At 42.4% G+C, this 20,745-nt stretch overlaps 1 protein-coding gene across 3 annotated transcripts in view; it reads left to right on the plus strand.

Moving 5' to 3' along the window:
- Window positions 1-244: 244 nt before the first annotated feature.
- Window positions 245-20,745, plus strand: part of SLC12A2 (solute carrier family 12 member 2) — a 65,695-nt gene continuing 45,194 nt past the window's right edge. For 2 of the 3 annotated variants that reach the window (XM_072141689.1, XM_072141704.1), the window contains exon 1: window positions 1,873-2,710. In XM_072141689.1, coding sequence (XP_071997790.1) covers window positions 2,126-2,710 — 585 coding nt within the window. In that variant the 5' untranslated portion in view covers window positions 1,873-2,125. Of the gene's footprint in view, window positions 462-1,872; window positions 2,711-20,745 lie in introns of those variants that run through there. The other variant, XM_072141697.1, reaches the window with a different exon arrangement.

Raw genomic sequence — 20,745 nt, forward strand, 5'->3', positions numbered from 1 at the left:
GTATATATGGGATGATAGTCAGGTATGAGCTGTACATATGGGCTGAGAGTCAGGTATGAGCTGTACATATGGGCTGATAGGCAGGTATGAGCTGTACATATGGGCAGATGCAGCAGTACAGTAAGCTTTGTACATAGCACAGCGCCCTGCACATTACATGACAAGTTCCCTCATGAGGAGGGCGGTGATGATGCGGTATCTGTGAGAGGAGCCTGGTGACCCCTCCCTGCGGCATCTTTCGGCCCCATGCACACAACTCCGGGTAACATCCCGCGGTACCGGTAGCTCGGGGCGGTGTGCTCTTGCTGCGTGTTACGCATGCGCCACTTCATCCAAACGATCCGGGAGTGAGAAGGATCCGAGTGAGGGACCGGAGGCTGCTATACGGCTCCTCCTCTCACAGCATCACACCGGAACCAGCGCCAGGCCAGCCGCTCCAGCTGCCGACACCGGCCGAGAAGGTAAGCGGGGGCCCGGGGCACTGCATGTGTGTGCGGGGGTGAGGCGGGAGCGCGGGCTCATCCCTCATCTCCCATCATGGTGTCCGGGGATGCGCCATGTGTGTGCGGGAGCCGGGAGCTCACATGGCATGTGCCGGGGGCGGCGGTGTCTAAGGGGAGGGGGGCGCCTGGACCTGATGGGGCGGTGGTGCTGCCTCGGATCTGGACGGAACTTCAGTGATGAGCGGGAAGTTATAACCGGGACCGCAGTGTTATACCGCCAGCTGCTGCCAGCACCGGGACCACACACATGTACCCGGCACTGTACACTCCCTGTACTGTATACAGCATGCACACTGCCCCTATACGTATATACATTGTATACAGCATACACACTGCTCCTATATGTATACACCGAGCACACTGCCCCTATACGTATATACATTGTATACCGCATACACACTGCTACTATATACTCTACACACCAGGGACTTCTGCTATATGTATACACCAAGCACACTGCCCCTATATGTATACACTATATACTGGTACACTATATACACCATGCACCACACACTGCATCTATATGTACACACTGTATACATCCTATATGTATATAACTGTATACAACATTCACACTGGTGCTATATATCTACCCTATATGCTCTATACACCAGGAACCTCTGCTATATGTATACACCATGCACACTGCCACTATATGAATACACAAGGGATTTCTGCTATATTTATAGCATATAATGTATAGATGATTTACGGGACTATCCAGTACACTACATATACAGCAGTGCTACTGGATGCCTTACACACATATACCATCTAATGTACACTGATGCCATATGTACAGGGTAGACTTGAAATATGTACTGCATGTACATTATACTGTTTTACTATTTTCTGCACATACAATATAAAGCTTGTTACAATCTAGTATACAGTGCTGTACAGACACATGATACAATCTAGTGTACAGTGCTGTACAGACACATTATACAATCTAGTATACAGTGCTGTACAGGCACATTATACAATCTAGTATACAGTGCTGTACAGGCACATTATACAATCTAGTATACAGTGCTGTACAGGCACATTATACAATCTAGTATACAGTGCTGTACAGGCACATTAGACAATCTAGTATACAGTGCTGTACGTTACATGGACAGTGACTTCAGCATTTTCACCAAGACAGATCTTCCCATCCCAAGGTCAGGAGGAGACGTCCCTTGTACATGTCGGTGGCCCTGTGTATAGTGATGTGACATCCATGTACATAGAGCATTATGGTGCAGGCTCTTGTAGGACGTAAAGTGGGGGCCGCTCGCTCACACACAGCTTGTACTTGTCCCTTCATGGAAATGAGAGGCGTCTTTCCCCGCCTGCTCTCCTCCCATGTCCTCTTCACAATAGTCACATTCATCATTCCAGCGCTCAGGAGTGGTGGTCGGGGAGGGCTGGGTGTGTGCTCACACTTTGTTAAGGTGTATTTTGGATTATGAGGAGGTGGAACGTCAGTGATAAAACATAGCAGCTGGACTGATCTGTGCTGTCAGAGTCTTGGAGAGCTGGGGCTTTAGATCTCAGATCCCTCTTGTATTCATCTATGTGATTACCTTGACAGATACAACTCTGGTACCACCGACACCTTCAGGGTAGCCGAGCTTATGGAAAAGAAGTCCAAATTATCCTCAGCCCTGGCTGAGCCAGGGAAATCCTCAGCATCTCCTCCTCCGCCTGTCCAGGATGAAGGACTACAAGTTGATGATGCCCAGTTGGGCAGGCCCCTGGGTCCCACACCAAGTCAGAGCCGCTTCCAAGTGGATCCCGTCAGTGAAGTCGCCCGGGAAGCAGCTGGCGCTGACCAAGAACCAGCGGCACCTCCTGATACTGTCACCCATAGAGGAAGGGGGGGATCAGGTGGAGAGGAAGCCAAAGGCCGATTTAGGGTAAACTTTGTGGACCCGGCCGATCCAGATGGAAGCTCTCCTGAGATGCCAAGTGGTGAAGGTGGAGGTGGGGTGAGCTTTCAGAATGGTGATACAGTTTTAAGTGAAGGTAGCCTACACTCCGGAGGAACAGGTCATCATTACCATTATGATACGCACACCAATACTTATTATCTGCGGACTTTTGGCCACAATACCATAGATGCTGTGCCCAGGATTGATCACTATAGGCACACAGCGGCAGACCTTGGAGAGAAGCTGCTGAGACCAAGCCTGGCAGAGCTCCATGATGAACTTGACAAGGTAAGATTGCTTTTGTCCTCTAATTTCTATTGATCCCACTGATGTTAACCTATGTGACCAGTATACTATATTGGCTTCCACCTTCTATGTGTTATGATTTACATTGAGTGTTTGGGATAGTGAGAAGATCCTTCTCTTCTTGACTCTTGTACCCTCATTTGTATTGATCAAAAGCATCTCTAGTCGTATGTATCCTTTACTTACAAAAATAACGTTCTCCTTTAATGTTCCTGCCATCTGTGCCATCACTTATGACCTAGGAGCCATGGCTACCTCACCCCCTGAGATCCGCCGAGCTGTTAATGAATTCCCTCTAGGCCAGGCCGTTCTTGATGAATCCTTTTCTGTAAGATTATTTTTACACCATTAACAAGCACTTTCTGAATGGGGAACATTTGCCATATTGTTTGTGCTTTATATACACGTAACCATAGGGGGCGCTGTGATAAATCACTTCTGACCTTGTCCCTGAGGGGACGTAGTTCTTAACTTTATAAGAAATTGGATACAATGGCCGGAGTAGAGATTTTGTTTAGGTGATCCACATTTTTATGCAGTTGTGTGTGTCAGTATTATGTCTTATACATCTGCACATGAGCTGGCTCACATCTGTCGCTGGTGGAGATACTAAGCCAGCTTTGCTTGCTGCGGCCAGGATTACTTACACAGATAGGTGGCAATCTATCGCTGGCTCCAGACCAGCCCCGGCTTCATCCTATAAGTCAGGAGTCAAGAATTTGGAGCCTTTTACTACAGACAAGATAAGAGTGTAAGGTCACAGAACCTCTGAGGAATGCGTAATAATGTGTATAATCCCATTATAAGTTTCTAAGGTGCAGTCACATCACGTCTTTCCAGCATTTGTGGCATAGAACAGAGTACCAAAAAGTATGAATCCATACCAAAGCGAGGCTCACGGATATCAACATATGTAATATTTGGCTGAAATCTACATCAAAACGTTATAGTTTATTTTTACATGCACATGTTCTAGAGTTGTTCTTCACACCACATGGATGATTGTCGGTTGTGGTTTTTTTTTTGTTTTTATGGTTGGGAATCCTCTCACATATAGGTTGGTTTTCACTGAACTCTTTTATGTTGTTGGCAAATTTGGGTTTGTGAAATTTGGTTCAGAACTAAGGCTTATTCACATGAACGTGCTCGGTCCGTAAAACCCCAAACTCTGTTCCAGGGAAGGGAGTCCTTGCATCATAGTTGAACTGAACATGTTTCAGCGTTTTAGCCCTTAGTCCCACATCTGTGGCAAATACAAACCCAGTTGTGTGAATGGAGTCCATGGGACAGATGCATTTTGCATCTCCGAAGCACATAGACACAAGCACAACCAAACAAGTGCCATATGGTGGAGAATGTCTCTTTGATGCAGCATAATAATGCTGATTTAATACACTCTATATTAAATTAGAATTTGGATACATTAGGTACATTAAATGGAACCTGTCATAAGACACCCTTTTTTGCATTCCCCATGTCCCCACATCTCTCAATCATCATATTTCCCAATAGTTTTTATAACTTTTCTACCATTTATTTTTAAAAACATAAATTAGATCAAAGTTTTAGCTGTCTCCCTGCCAGGATGTTTCCTGTGTCCCCTGGACGTGGTTTGAGCAATCCCCTTTAAGGACTGGTTTTGGAATCTGCCCATTGGGAATGTAATGGTTGTTTGTAGGGGTTGCAGTGCTCAGTACAGAGCTGGAGCCTCTTGGAGGCTTGCATTGCGTGTAAGTAGGCAGAGCAGTGGTGCTCAAAATAAGGAGAAACTATCTGTTCCAGCACTCTGGGGGAAAAAAAAAGTTAAAAACCATATGTGATTAAAACCTTGATAGAATCCAAAAACTTATTACATGTGAGCAAAAACGAGAAAGGGAAAAACGGTGAAGGGTTTGGACTGGTCCTGAGATGGGCGCTGCATTTACTTCTAGCAGCGGAGGGACTTTCCACAATGATTCCAGCTGCTGCAAGAATGATTTTAAACCCGCAGCCTAGATAGTTACACTGTAGGTTTTATTATGCAGCCTGTGTATGGGGTGTGTATAATTCTCATCCTCTTTGTTGTGACTTACTGTGGTGATTTAGCTCTGGCTACCCTGGAAGGGGTATTATGTCTCCTGATGGTGTTAACAAGATGCGCTTCAATTGTGTTTTGAAACGCATTTCGGCACTTCAGGAGGTACTCCTCCCCGAAAACACAGTTGTTTAGACCTCGAAGGTTCGGTAAGTAGTAATGTATGTAATACCTTGTTGTCAGGCAAAGCGCTTGTTTCTACTTGCTGAGCGCAAGCGTTTAGCTCTGAACGCATATGTTTTCAGGAGGACCAATGCACCTTAAATGTGCTTTAAAACACCACTGAAGCGCACTGTGTGAATACAGCCTTCAGGATTTCATAGACATAGGCTGTGTCTGGTTTTTTGGCTCGCCTGTATTGTGGCTACACTCTCATATGTATCTACAGACAGGTGTGGTGCTATTTTCCAAAGAATGCAGCTCTACTTCCGTGGCTGCCAATGGTAATAACGCTCCGTCCATACCAATCTCTTGCCACCGCTCACCGGCATCCCGCCCGTCTCTGATCATCTATTCATGGAATATGACTAGTCCCAACATGTACCTCAGTGGTGTAGACATGTCATTGCTGGTATTGGGGTTTTTGGGACTAGTAAGGGGCAAGAGAGGATCACGCGAGTGGTTAGGAGTTTTGCTCTTTCACTTACACCATTGGCAGCTGTTTTGTGAGGCTTGGGGCTGTGTTCACACGTTTGGATTGTGTTTTGGGGCCTGCCATGCGATCGCTAACCATGTCTTTTGCACTGTTTTCATGAAATACATGTTCACATCTTCATGCCTTTTCATTGGAGATGTGTGACACATCTGTATCACGTGTAGGAAAGTGTTCTTGCTCCACTCCTGTGTTACATGGAACAAAAAAGGGACCACAGGCTACATGGTGAATTTTCTAGCTCTTTGTCCACATTATATTTCACGATAGAAACTATAGAGAGAAGGATCCAGTGTTGTGACAGTGCTACAAACTACAACTCCCAGCATGCTCCAGCACAAGTATTAAAAGTAGTAAGAAAACTTGCAGACCTTCTCCTATACAGGTGGATATAATGGCGGCAGTGATGTCCTATCATGTGCCATTGTATTATATAAATCTTATCAACTTAGCTGCAATGTCTGAACACAACTCAAGGCTTCACTTGGTAATTGATATTGTGTCTTTGTGCTGCGATAAATGTTTGAACAACTTCTAACTTGCTATTACATTCTCCTGTCTTCTACCTGAATGCCTGTTGCTTTTGGCTTTGTTATGTAGCTTCTAAGCTTGTTTGACTGCCTTTTTGATGATTCGCCCCACCCCTCCCTTAGGTTGTATGAAGGGAGCCTGCCTCGCATGTGAATCACAGCTTCCATATTGGTTCAGTCTCATCGCCCACTTGTTTATTTGTCTTATTCTTCCTTTTGTAGTCTTCAGTTCAGTCCTCATTTTCTTGGATGCTTCCAGTTGGTGATTTTTTTTTTGTATAACTGGAGCTCAGATCAGTATTTGAGTGTTTGCCTCTCATGTGGTGGGATATGTATGACTCTTTATGGTCTGTAGTAGATGTCGCTTCCTCCATTCACTACTCTCCAGTGTTAGCCATACACGTGATCTCTACATCGCCACAATACACTCATCTTTATATCCTAGCTATGCTGCAATGTCTGTGACTTTTGCAACAAACTGGTAAAAATGAATATACGAAGCTTTGCAAAATATCTGAGCAGTTGGCTTCTTTCTCCGCTTACATGCCCTTTTTCCTTCTATCACACCTGCTCTCCAGTAATGGGCAACACTTTAATTCTAAAGAAAAAAGAAAAAAATGATTGTCTTCTAGGGTTAGACTCAAAACACCACATGCTTGTATTACTCTGGTTCCCTCATCACTCCAGTACTTGCAGTTTAGGGCCCTTAGTCTGACCAGAGGTTTCATGGGTTTGATATACATATTTAATATCCAATCTCCTTTGTGCTATTTTCCTTTATTTCTAAGTAATTTCTTTCCTCAATGATTTCTAATAATAGGAAACAAAATATTTCTAGTTCCTGAAGCTATGGCATGACTGACCATGTGGTCACTTTAGAGCCAAGTAGTTTGTGTTTCCTGGGCATTTTGTTCCTCCTCTTACTTGCTGCAGACCCTCCATGGTAGGACATGGCTCTTCCCATTAGCTATGCTGCGGGTATCTTGTAAAGCATGACCGTGCTGAATCTGTTGAAAGGATGATCCCACAGAGCAGATGGCAGATAGTGATATTGCTAGAAAAGCAGTGGCTTCACAAAGCCTTGAATTGTTTATGATACATTCGTGGAAGCAATCCTCATACATTATTAAAATGAGCTAGAAATATTCTTCTTTCTAGATGTGGGAGGGTGCACCTAGAAGAGATAATACCGGCGTCTAGAAAAGCTTGAGATGAAAATAGAAGAGAATTCTTACTGTAGTTGAGAAACATGGGGGCGGTCTGCCTTTACCATCATACACCACACAAGGTGACGGTAAAGGAGTCCATTGTGATACAACATGTAATACATTTATAATAGATTCTTAGCTAAGTGGTGGTCCATCTCTGAAAGTGCTGAAATTCCATTCCAAGACATTGCTATCCAGTTTCCTGATGTGAGGACATCTGCTCCCAGCAGGTCTCCTCCTGGCTGGTGCTGTCTGGATGATTGGATCAGTTAAATAGCTGTGGACCTTTAAAGTTGCCCATTAGATAAATGTCATCCAAATCAACAGACTTTGGGATGACCTGGTTAACCACCTAATGTATATAGGGGGGCTGTCCTGATTTAACCTGATGGTCTGACTTGTACTCCCCCACGTGTTTGACATTATTGTGGATATGATTTGATTTTCTGGTAAAGTTATTCAAGGAGTTACTCTTCCTACAACCAGAGAGAGACCATGTCTTCCATGACTTTGAAGTAGATGTGTGTGTATTATATATATATATATCACATTAAATGTTATTAATATTTTATGCTTACTATGCTACTACATGTCTTCGGAAGTATGACCAAATTAATATTGGCTAATCACAACACAACTCCTTTAGCTTCTTATGCCCTGGTTTTTACAAAAAAAAGTACACACCACTACGTCAATGTACAGGCGGTCCCCTACTTAAGAACACTCGACTTACATACGACCCCTAGTTACAAACGGACCTCTGGATATTGGTAATTTATTGTACTTTAGTCCTAGGCTACACTGATCAGCTGTAACAGTTATCACAGGCGTCTGTTATGAAGCTTTAGTGTTAATCCTGATTCTTATGACAACCCAACATTTTTAAAATGCAATTGTCACAGAGACCAAAAAAGTTCTGGCTGGGGTTACAATGATAAAATATACAGTTCCGACTTACATACAAACTCAACTTAAGAACAAACCTTCAGACCCTATCTTGTATGTAACCTGAGGACTGCCTGTACTTGGATTAGAACCCTTGGTCCTAGTGGTAGATGTCCTTTAGAGTGTTCAGAGATTTCCACCTGTAGGAGAGGAGAACAGTAGTATAACCAAATTATTTCTTAGACGTACAGATGGGATAACTCGGTGATTATTTATAATCAGAATGCTGGGAACCCCGGCGATCAGGAGAAGAGGATCCCTAGCAATCCGGAAAATGGGATTCCCCTGCTCCATTCAGTAGTATGTCAGAAATGAGCAATCTCTGGCACTTGCATCCACTGTATGCCATGCTGCTGAACGGAGCGGCAGGACGTGTGCTTTACCTATTGCATCTGAATTGCTGGAAGTCCAAATCTTGTGAACCATGAGGGTCCCAGCAGACCCTCATTGATCACCTTGCTGTTCACAGGATAGGGAGTAACTTGAAAACCTGCAACGACCCCTTTAACTGCATAATTAAAGTATAAGTTTCACCCAAAAAAAGTTTTTTGCTAATTTTCTTTTAGTGGAATTTGAGGCCTTTCTAGTAAAAATTCCGCAGTAGATCCTGTGAGGGGAGGAAGGGTCTGGACCTCCATTGTGTATCCACATAGGTGTTAGATGTTGTTTGCATTTCCATTGCCTGAGGGAGAATAATTATGGTGACATTTGTGCCGTTACCTGCTACTCTGAGCCTTATAAACAGCTTAATTCTGTAGCAAAATAGGAAATGAAGAGATTAGAGCCTAGATTTCCGAGGACCATTATACGGGTTATTGGCTTTCTGTCTCCTATTGTGTGGAGTTCTCTGGTTTTGGGTTGTGCAACACACTTACTTCACGCGTATCAGGTTGACCTCACAATAATTCTATCTCCAAATGCTTGTCATTAGTCTTTCAGATTTCCTTGAGATTAGGACAGGAATGTTTTTGAGTGGTTGTGAATGAAAGTCTGGTTTCAGTCAATCTGAGTCACCCTGGTGAGGAGTATTTGCTGTTAACCCTTCTTTCTCCAGGGGAGGAAAGTGAAACTTTATGAAGTTTTATAACAAGGTGCAGACAACAATCCTGGCAGTTTGTAGCATTGAGGATACCCAGGATCACCGAGCCTTCCTTATAGAGCAATCTATATAGAGCAGCTCTGGCGTGGGGTCACTACATTTACTAAGCGCTACATTCCTACTGTCCTCTCAGCCTTTAGTGATGACATCTATTTCCTGAGCCACAGGCTCTTACAGCTCTTCCTGTATCGGAGGCTGAGGAAGTATTCTGTCTTTTTGACACTTTATACAAACACTGATCACTCACAAAATAGGTCTGCTACATTGTATAGAGCCAGAGACAGTCTCGCTTGTATGGAAAACTAAAATCCGGTGACATTGGTGCATCTTCAAGTCTCACACTTCTGTCCTCAGATGTTGTCCACTATGTGTCCAACATCTTTGCAGCTTTTGGTACATCTGACACACATCAGCTCACCAGGCCAGCTGCACCCATGTTTCATCATGATATACAAAGTTGCTACATTTTGAGGAAATAAGCTGAAAAAAAAGCTTCTGATACTGGGAGTCCCTTCTCCCAGTGACTCTGGTGGGAAGACTTGGGGATCTGTCTTTCTATATTGCTGCACTTGTTTCTCAGCCACCCCCCCCCCCCCCCCCCTCTATATCATCAGACCATGCAAATAGGACAAAGCCACAATTGATGCAAAGTACTGGATAGCAGATGCAAATCCATTCCTGTCCTATATTACTCAGACTTTTTAGCTATTTTTGATGGTCTAGAAACCATTAACCATTTAATTCTTTCAAACCAGCGTGTGTTGTATTTATATGATTAAGAATCCATGACAGGTTTAATATTTTCTGCGGAATTTGTAATTCACAGAGCGAAATGTGCCCCCTGCTGCAAGTAAATCGTGGTTGTAGCAATTTTCGGGTAGTTTCTATCCTGTAAGAGGTTCTGCAGCATAGTTTTTCCATTTTGTCACAATAGTTACCATGTCCTGTAAGAATTATAGATGGGGATATATTGTTTCTTGAAATGTAACCTCCAAGTAAAGATGTGAGTAAAGTCCTCATTGTAATTAAGTGGGCAATGAGTACTGGTATTATAGCTGCAGAGTAAGACCACAGTAATACTGATGGTATCGAACTTTGGGACAAAAATAAAGTTTGCGCTTACATATACCCGGTGGATGCAGACTTTTGCCAACTTATCTACTTTTTACATCTGAATCATTGATGGTTTTTTTCAGCTCTGCCACTCTAAATCACTGCAGATCATGGCTCCAAAGTGGGGGTGGGCAACCTTTTTGGCTGAGAGAGCCATGAATGCCATGTATTTTAATTTGTAATTCGGTGAGAGCCATATAATGTGCACATCCCCCAGCACATGCCCCTTCCCTGCAGTAGATAGGTAGTCGCAGCAAAAAAAAAAACTGCAACTGGCTCCTCATCGTCACTCTTCTCGAAGAAGAGTGCACTGTGCGCACCAGTAACCAATTATATACAAAATTGCACAACAAAAGGATTTTCTTTCCTTTTTCCACGGATGCTGACAGAGGTAACATGGCTTCCTGCGTCCTGTGATCGGCGCTGTGTGTGTGTCTTACAAGCCATCAAAAGAGCCATATCCGCCTGCTCCAAAATATAAGACAATCCTTCATATCCCAATAACCAGTAGACAGGCAGGCATCACCCCTGTCCTGATTCCTTCCACAATAAAGCATGTGATCGGTGAGTGCCGCTTTTTCTTTCTATGGATGTTGGATAGACATTTAGAGAGGATGTTTGCTTATGCCACCCATTGGTATGTCAATTCTTAAATGCACCCTGTCACCAGGTTTTACCCCACTAAACTAATAACCCCCTCAGATAGGGTATGAAATGTCCTTTCTAGAATTCCCTGTTTTATGTGAAATCTCAACTGTTTACCTGTTAAAAAAAAAAAAAAAATCCCCAAAAGTCAGGCAAATATAACTCTTCACATGAGAAGTGGTTGCAGGGGGAGGGTCACTTTCTTCTTTTCTATAGTACCTAAAAACATAGTTTTTGTCACAAGATAAGAATCTCATCTTTAAGATCCCATCAAGCTTGTGGCTCTGTGAGCTACAGAACTGGACATACAGGTAGTTAATTAATAGGCGGGAACTTTTATCTGCACATTGCATTTCCAACTACGTGTTTAGCTGCCAGTATCTCTGGTTCTGTAGCTCGCAAAGCCATAATCCTGATGGGATCTGAAAGATGAGATCCGTATCTTTACAGCAACACCAAAGAATGTTAACATATAATATCGAACAGAAAATCAGGGCTTCTGAAGTGACACTACCCCTGCATGCACTATACTGGTTTCATCACTCATTTTATAGGCAAACGTGTGAGATTTCACATAATCATGAATTCTACAAGGGGCATTTCATACCCTTCCATGAGGGGATTAGTAGTTAAGTGGGGAAAAAACAGGTCCTCTTTAAAGCATAGAAACCTAAACCCATGTAGATGAAATATTGGAAAGCTAAAGACCCTAAACTGAAGGCACATGTTGGGTTCAGTGATTCTAGGTTTGGTCCGGTAAATCCTGAAAGCACTAGGTGTGAGTTTGTTTTACCTAACTTGCTCACAGGCTACAGTAATGATAATTGGGTTCAGCATTTTTTTTTTTTTTAATTTTTAAAGTTTTGTTTCATTTATTTTGATCATTGTGTGTTAGACTCATGTTAGAAACGAGCATGCTTCACATATCTTAAGGTTGAGGGTTTATTTTCTCCTCTTCTGACAACCTTCAGGTGTATTTCAAGGCCTGTGGTACGATTATACTGTTTACCTTTATTACCACTGCTCAGGGTCAGCAGGTACCACAGCGCTCAGCCCCCCGGTGACTTGTACACGTTTATTTAAGAGTTCAAGGCCAGCGGAAGACTTTGGGTTTACCTCAACTCTAGTTTGATTTTCCATCATGCTGGAGTTTCACCTCTCGCACATTATGATATGATAAGATTAGCATCAAGGCATTTCCTGTGCTGTAAGAAATGGGGTTTTTTTGGAGGGGGGGGCTTAATAACCTTGTAGAATAATGGCTCCACTGCTTGAGGTGACCCCCTCCTTGTGTTTAAAGGGGGTTCATGCCTTATACAGCTCGTTGACATATCCTTAAAATGTGCAATAGTTGATGAATTTTCGTTCTGGTGTATGCCAGGATACACAGTGATGTTGGGCACCCATTGGGTGCTGTTGTAGAAGTTTACATTTGTGCATTAGGCACAGGTGTTACTATAACAAAGAAAATGTATTGGTCCCAAGTTAAAAAATCAACAAGTACTTTGTACCTTTTTTATGAGGGAGAAGTTGGGCCTTAATTTATCTGTTTATTCAGTGACTTATATGTCATTACTGAGCACACAGCAGATATCACATACTGGAGGGAGATAACCGGGAAGGTGCTGAGGAACCAAATCTATAATTCCTGGTGGATTTTCTGTATTTATTCCAAAAACTGGACATGGGCATGAGATCTGATGGCTTTCCTAAGGATTTTCCCTCCCTCCCATACCCTTGTGTTGTCATACGGGAGAGGCTGATTGTCAGCCATGTGTTTTCTAATCATGTGTCACACCGGGAAATGAATGTGTGTAATCTGCTAATATGAGCGCGCCGTGTGCAAGTGCTGTGCACAACTAAAATACTAAGGCATTTTATAATCTAGGCGTCGCTTTAACACAGATTGTATTTTCTCACTTTTTGAAGTCCTGGCTAAAAGTTTGCAGACTCCAATTGCCAGCACATCTGCTGCCGCCCGCAACCCTCCCCTTCACACCCCTGTGTGCCCGCTTGGCAAGGAGATGGTGTAAAGGACAAAATAATTGCAATTGCTGGCAATTTACTAATATTTGAAATTATTTCAGGACTTGTAGGCCAGAAAACTGTGGTACAAGCCCTGATTATATGAAGTTATGTTACTGTACATTTTTATACTGGAAGTTACTTGTATAGCAGGAAAATCTATCAACTCTGTAGGAAAACTAAACATTGTGCCTAATAAGCCTTTCCCATTCCCACAAATCTTGTCATTCTAGAGAAAATCCACTTTTTATCTGTAAGCATGTAATCTTCTCCCTGAAGCAGGGGACTGCTGTTACCCAGGGTCATATTAGCATTATTAGATGCATCAGCTGTGAGGACAGATCTCTGGGCAGCAAAGCAGCTTTATATGGGTTTTCAGGGCTAACATTTCAGATAGCCTTTCCATAGAGTAGATGATCAATATCTGACGCTCCACACCACCACATACCAGCGGATAATAAACTGAGAATGGACAGTTATGTTTACAGGGATCATCAATTTTTTGTTTTGTGAGATACTCCTTCAGGCGATGTACACATATAGCAGTAAAGGTGGAATTCCTGGCTGGGATAAATCCTGTACACTATAGTGCAATTGTCTTAAAGGACACCTGTCATCAGGTCTGTGTCACTTGTCCTGTCCCCTCTACCTGTTGGAGCAGCTCACAAGGATCCCATCCCAGCCTTTATCTAGTTATTTCATACATTAATCATTATAAAATCATCTATTCTTTATTATGTAAATGAGGCTGGTCACATGGTCAGAGGCAGTGATGTCACCCCTGTTACCCCTCCCCCTGCTCATGTCTTTGTGTAATGTATAGTAAAGCGTTGCTAGTGTTTGTGCTGCATCTGCTGACATGCTGCATCCTCTTATACACAGAGACACAGACATCAGCTACACAAGTACCTGACATGTTCTGCTATAACATGGCTGCAGCCTGGAGCTGTTGTATCTCTCCTATATACACACACATGCACACACAGGCTGCAAGGGGCGTGGCCACCAGCACCAGGAAGCACATCATTATACAGCCTCACATCATTATGCAGGCTGTCAGTCAAGCACTGGGGGTGTGGCTGTGCCTCCCACTCATGAATAAGGTGGACAGCTTGAATATGCTAATGCTTCATTGGACATTTCACAGATCATTTGCATACAGCTTTAGGACCTCATTGCTTTGGTTTACAGGCATGTAGAGGGACAATGAAGGGATAGAGGCAATGCTTACTAATGGCAGTTTGTGAAAATATATTTAGTTTAGGGGGGTTATTTTGCATGACGGGTTCTCTTTAAGGCTACATGTACACATACATGTGCTCCGGCTACAAACACATCTGTGTAAACGCCTGCAAAAATGGTCTGTGTGTCATTTAATCCGTCAAAAAAGGAAGACCGCTAAATGATGTTACTAGATTGTCCCAACCTCTTGAAGGGTCACGTGAGTTTTCTACAGCTTTAGGCCTTGAACGAACATACTGTGGCCACTGGGACATCAATGGAGAGTGGAGGGGTGAGGAGTGCTCCTCAGTACTCCTCCCTCCTGCACCAGTCTGTATGCGAGCCCCAGCAGGAGGTCTTACATGGATCCTTGAAACACATTCATGTGCATATGGGTTTGAAATGAATGTGTCTTTGTGCCCTCCGTATTATACACAATTTGGGAGATTTATCATTAGTGTCTCAGAGCAGAACTATTCTAGTTGCTCATGGCAACCAATCGGGGCTCAGCTTTCCTTTTCCCACAGCTGTTTATAAAATGAAAGCTGAGCTCTGATTGGTTGCCTTGGGCAACTAGAACAGTTCTGCTCTCAGACAGTTTTGATGAATGTGGCCCAATGTGTTCGGGTGCCCTAAATATTATGACTGATTTGTGGGTTTTGCTTCCAGTTTCAGTATTTCCCTTCATGTTGTTTGCTTCTCGTCATAGGTCCCTTGTTTATGTCGTGCTGTGAGGCGCGGGTAAGAACCTGATCCGCCAGGTGTACAATGCTGAATGATCCTCTTTTCTCTGTGATCAGCACTTGTGACTGGTTACATTGTAAAGGCCGGCCATCCCATTTTATTTGTAGCGCTGTTGAGTTGAGCTTTGCATTAATGCTGCGGATATTAATAGGGCATTGTTCACCAGAGGCAGATCAGATTCCTGTAAAACAATACCATGTTGTGAAAGCTTCGTCTGCTATGGAGGGACCTGTAAGCAATACAGCCATCCCACATGGCACAGAGGGGGTGTTTACATGTATATAGCCACCCCCTATACCATAGATCTGTACAATCAGATTGATGTAACGGCTCACCAGGCAGTGCTATTTGCCTAACTAAATTTACTAAATTGCTAATTAATTTGCAATCTGCCATCTCTGAGAATACATGCGGCGAGTTGATTTAATAGTATAGCTGTAATGGCTAATGTAGATTAGAAAGTCTAGATAAGGTAATTTCCTACTGTAATTTATCAGTGTCTTGTGGGCTCAGGTTATCAGGAGGACAGAACATTATACATACTATTTATAACATAAGAGCCCCCCTGGTCATTGAGATGCATGAAGAAAGCGTTACCAGCATTGTGATGATCTGCATCGCTGTACCCTGTGTTGTGTTCCTGGCCGGGGGAATAGCTAAGGATGTTTACACTGAGCGGGTTTGATGCGTCCAACTTGGGAATGGAAATTTAAATGTTATTATTTGTATAATGTAAAGTTATTCAATTTTCCAATATACTTTTCTGTATTCCTCAGTTTTTTACATCTCTGCTTGCTGTCGTTCTATATAGAAAGCTTTGTTTACTTCCAGTGGACAGAAATCTTGACCATGGTCACACAGGTGCATGGCTCGTTATTATTACAGAGGGTAATCAGAGCTGTGGGTTATAACGAGCTAAGCACCTGTGTGACATCACATGACCATGCTCAGATCTCTGTCCAGTGGAAATCAAGCTTTCTATAGATTGACAGCAAGAAGAGATCCAGAAAACCACGAGGCATTGATACAGAAAGTATATTGGAAAAAATTATAGAGAGATATAACAGATAACAGAGAATACCGCTTTCCTACTTTCCTCTTTCTTATTTTCATGCGTGACCTGCCTGTGGGCTACTTTTTCTTTATAGCAGACAAACTCTTTAAATTGACCAAACTATAACTGTTGACTCTTATATGCATCAGAGATTTATCATTCTAGTAATAGAAGAAAGTCCAAAGTATGATACATGAAGGAAGGATTTAATGTGACATCCAAGTTTATTTTCTGCAAACCAATAGGAAATGGCTTGTTATCAGAGCATGACACTGCAACTTCCCTATTGGATGACCCTGGCGGGCAGCATCCTCTCTGCATCATGTGTGCCCCGGGCTGGTTCCATTTTTGCTGATGGACAAAATGAGAAATGAGAATGTATTGTTGAAGTTCATCAAGTCTCTGGTGCATTGATGCTAGTGCGAGGGATGGATTACATGCTTACAAATGTTTCATCAGGAAGTAGCACATTTTTTTATATTATAGGGCATCTACCACCAGGGTCAAGGACTGTAAACCAAGCACACTGACATACTGTTATGTGCCCCCTCTGACAGGATCGGCTCTTCTTTTAGCATCTTATGTCCTTGTTATTAAGAATTAAATGCTTTAAAAATTATGCAAATCAGCCTGAGCGGGCTCCAGGCTCCATTAAAATGTATGGAGGCGGGAGCCCCTCAGACTAATTTGCATAATTTTAGAATCCAATTTTAAAAAACTAAAAAAACCAAACGGTTAATAAAAAAGCTAAAAGCAGAGGGCAGGCATAACAGTATGTCAGCGTGCTTGATCCTGGTGGGAGATGTCCTTTTAAGGTTTTCTGCATTTTTTTTCACATTGATTTATCGTATGTTGTGTGTGCTTCCTATTCTATAGAGATTTTTTAATCTGCAGACAGCTCATAATCATCAGTCACAGGGTATAATATACATATCAAATTGTACATATACAATGACAGATCTATGTATAGATAACACAGGATCACACTATTCAGAATAGGTGATATTACAGCTCACTGGCTCGCCTTCCTTGTACAATGACCTCTGCAGTCTAATACTCATGGCTTATACTAATGTCTGTTTGATTTTAGAATTTTCTTACCCAATATATAGCTTTATCTTAACATAACAGTTTACAGGTTACAGGCACCAGTTTACCCAAATAGTATTAATCTAGTTTAGGTAAAATATGAGCTTTCTCCTCTCATAGAGCTTATATTTATGTACATTACTATTTTACAGACAGTATATAATGATGGTGCCTAGTGTGTGACACAGTCACCGATGACGTAGGAGAGTTGGTGTAAATAATATACAGTTCTGTCCTTCCCTAATGCTCGCAGTCTCCCATATATACATATATTTTCGATGTGATGTTATTGTTATACCATACTGCGTAGTATAGACATGGATTTTACGTTTCGAGCTCCTCCATTCTGTTCCAATGACATTTTGTGTCAATGTCAAAGTAGAACATCTGTAGCCTGAGGATATTATACAGCGCAGTGCAGCGCGGCACAAGCTAGTGTACACTGTTATAAACATTTATACACTTATAATATAGAAATGTCCTAAAAGAGAATACATATTGTGTATACCCTTTACCTTATACATACCTGTTTTGGAGCCCCCCGACCTCCATGAATCCGTTTTGTACAGTTCTCTACTTCGTCCTTTTATTACATGGATGGTGTCATTCTCCTGCTTGGTTGTCAATTTTCTATTACGTTTTCCCTGCAGCTATTCCTTGCATGGGAAATATCCAGCAGGTCATGGCCTTCATTGGCAAAATCATCTGGCAGTGGGACTTTGTACAGTCATGGTTTCTGTTGAAGGGCCGGTTTATTGCGCTGATGAGTCAAGTGCTAAGCAACAATATATAAAGCCGCAAAATAGAGGAGCTGACAATCTGTCAGTCAAGAGACTTCTGGACCCTATAGATGGACAGATCCCTACAGAGTCTGGCCATCAAGTCCGGGTGAGACACATACACGTACCCAGGGAAAGCAGACTGCCAGCGGTGCCAGGAGAAGGTGGCCACAAAGGATGAGGGCTACTTCCTCCTACACTGCTCCAAATACTCAGAAGTGATCAACACTCACTAAAGGAGACTCTGTTCTCCTCCCGGACTTCAGCTCCATGGAGGAGGAAGAGAAGATCTCCATTTTTTTTGATGGAAGATAAGACCACAATGGCCTTAGACTTCCATAGATGGAGAGACATCACATACTTTGAAAATCAGTTTTGAAGTGAGTTGTAAATTGGTTGTATAAAGTCAAGGAGTAAAATTAACACTGAAGTCAAGGTGGGGAACTCTGAACGCCTCCTCCTCTGCGCTTGACATCATGCGGCTTCACGAGATCTGTCTCTGGATGCAGGAGCATTAATTACAGTGAAGGGGCTTTCTGATGAAGAGAGAGCTTGACTTCAGTAATAAAATCCCCACCTCCTTGACTCCTTATGTTTTACACAGCCACTCGCAAGTCTTGGCACTAATAATATAAATTTCTTCTGCAGCGCTGTTCGGAGCATTATCCAACCTTGTCCACATTGTCCTCATTGGTTCCTCTAATTTCCAAATTCATCAACAAGAGGGGGAGATCCAGTCTTTATTCAGATGTTGTCCTTTGTCAGATTCTGCATCCCTATAGCTGGAGATGTTCTAAAAACTAATGACCCAGTTACTTGTACACAAAACAAATGTTTCCTCATGATGCAGCAAACAATGAAGTGAATGTTTCCTCATGGGTTTAATATGTAACATGACATCTTGTATCCACTGGAAGCATGTGCACATTATATTGGTAACAATCGCTCGATGCTTGGGAAAGTCTCTCTTCCTGGAGGATAGCAGGATGTCTGGGGGCTTTCCATCTCGGATGCTTTGACTCCCTTTTAGTCCTATGTCATTTTGCTGCTTTGCTATTTTGTTTGTTTTTCTAACAACTAATTCTGTTTCCACAAACATTGACAAAACTATTTGAATGATCCTTGAGAATTTTCTGGTCTGGCTGTGATAATTATGCAGCAGTTTACATTGAGTTTAGGATACAAATTGGATGGTTATTCCTTCCTGTTGGAAACAGCTGCTTTTCTCAGCCATGTCATAGTCTGTCTCCAGATACACAAAGTAAATAAAACTTCTTTCGCTGGGGGACATGTAGTTCATTTTAGTTCAGTTTCAGTCTCCTTTATTCTTCAGTGTCTCAAATGGACATTTTGTGTATATTCTGTACAGTCTTCATGAAGCGTGCCCCCTCAGTACCCATGTACACAATTTACCAATGTTTCTTCCAGTAATTTTGATTGTATACTTACCAATTATCTAAGATCTTCATCTATAAAAACCTGTACAATGACGGCCACGATTAACAGACACCTAAGTGGCGATAGAGAGAGAATTAGGAGAAGAATTTAGGTCAAGTTTCTAGTTAATCGGGTTATTTGGGGTCATTCTTCCATCAGATCACAATTAATTCTCATAGCGTCATAAGTTCTATAAATGCTTCGCTGTATAAAAGCTGCCAGTTCATAAGCCATGGAAACCATTCAAGAGGATCCGTCACTGCTCCTGATGTCTGTTTTAGTAAATTCATATAATTCTTAAAGGAAATGACAATTCTGTAACCTCTTGTAATGCTGGTCTCGTACAGGCAATCTATAATGCTCGGCGCCCCTACACTCTGAGGCAAGCCCATTGTACTTTACTAGTATATGCTTTAGTCATCTGGAGAATTGGAGACTCCTAGCATCAAAGGTGACAATGATACTAGGAGTCCAGTCCATGCTCTATCTCTTCCCGGTGTAGACTGCCACTGGCGTCTATGGTGAGGTATATGCGGCCGCAAATTTGCATATATACCACAACCCCCCCCAAGGCGACCTTGTAAATTCCCCCTAAACCAGAGACTTCTAAATCCAGGCACCATGAGTGTGGTAATCTTCTTAAATTTTTTATCCATGGCCTCCTTCCTTCTTAAATGAACTTATAAAATTATGTAGATGAGCCAAAAGTCGGTGCTCTGACTTTATAGGCTGTTACACTGTTTCCCCTCTCTCCCTGATGTAATCTCATGGCAGCATATGATGTTTCAGCACACAGGGAGAGGAAGGGGAAGTGTTCCTGCACGCTGCAACCTGTTACCTACAACACGGAGGGGCTTTGGTTATGCCTCCCCAGAGCCTTTCCTGCTCATTAGCATAAGTGTAAGAGTTTATTTTCAAAGTAAGAAATGAAAAACCGATATAAGATGATTACCATAGTCAGTATATGTGTCTCTGGTTTAGATACGACTCTCATCTTTAGGGTTGAATCAAAAAGGAAGAGAACCTATAACTAAGATAATGTTTTATTCTAGTGCATACCTGGTTTTGCCATGTATGTATGTATGTGTGTATGTATGTATGTATGTGTGTGTGATGTGAGTGTTTATGGCTGATTTTATGTTGTTTTAGTAGTAAACTTACTCTTATCCACCCTAATCCAATATGTCCTTATATGTTTCAATCGTTTGTCTATTTGCATTTATACACTAAAACAAACAGTGATATCCCTCATCGCTTCGTTCTCCGGAATGCAAATTGATAGGCGATAAAGTTTTCTTTTGTTTTTGTGTAAAGGCTTATGGGTAGGTTTCCATAGTATTGTTCTTGCCAAACATGCGAGATAATCTTTATGGCTAATACGTAGTGTGAGAAAACTTGCAGC

This window comes from Engystomops pustulosus, chromosome 1, assembly GCF_040894005.1.
Source record: "Engystomops pustulosus chromosome 1, aEngPut4.maternal, whole genome shotgun sequence".
Lineage (NCBI taxonomy): Eukaryota > Metazoa > Chordata > Amphibia > Anura > Leptodactylidae > Engystomops > Engystomops pustulosus.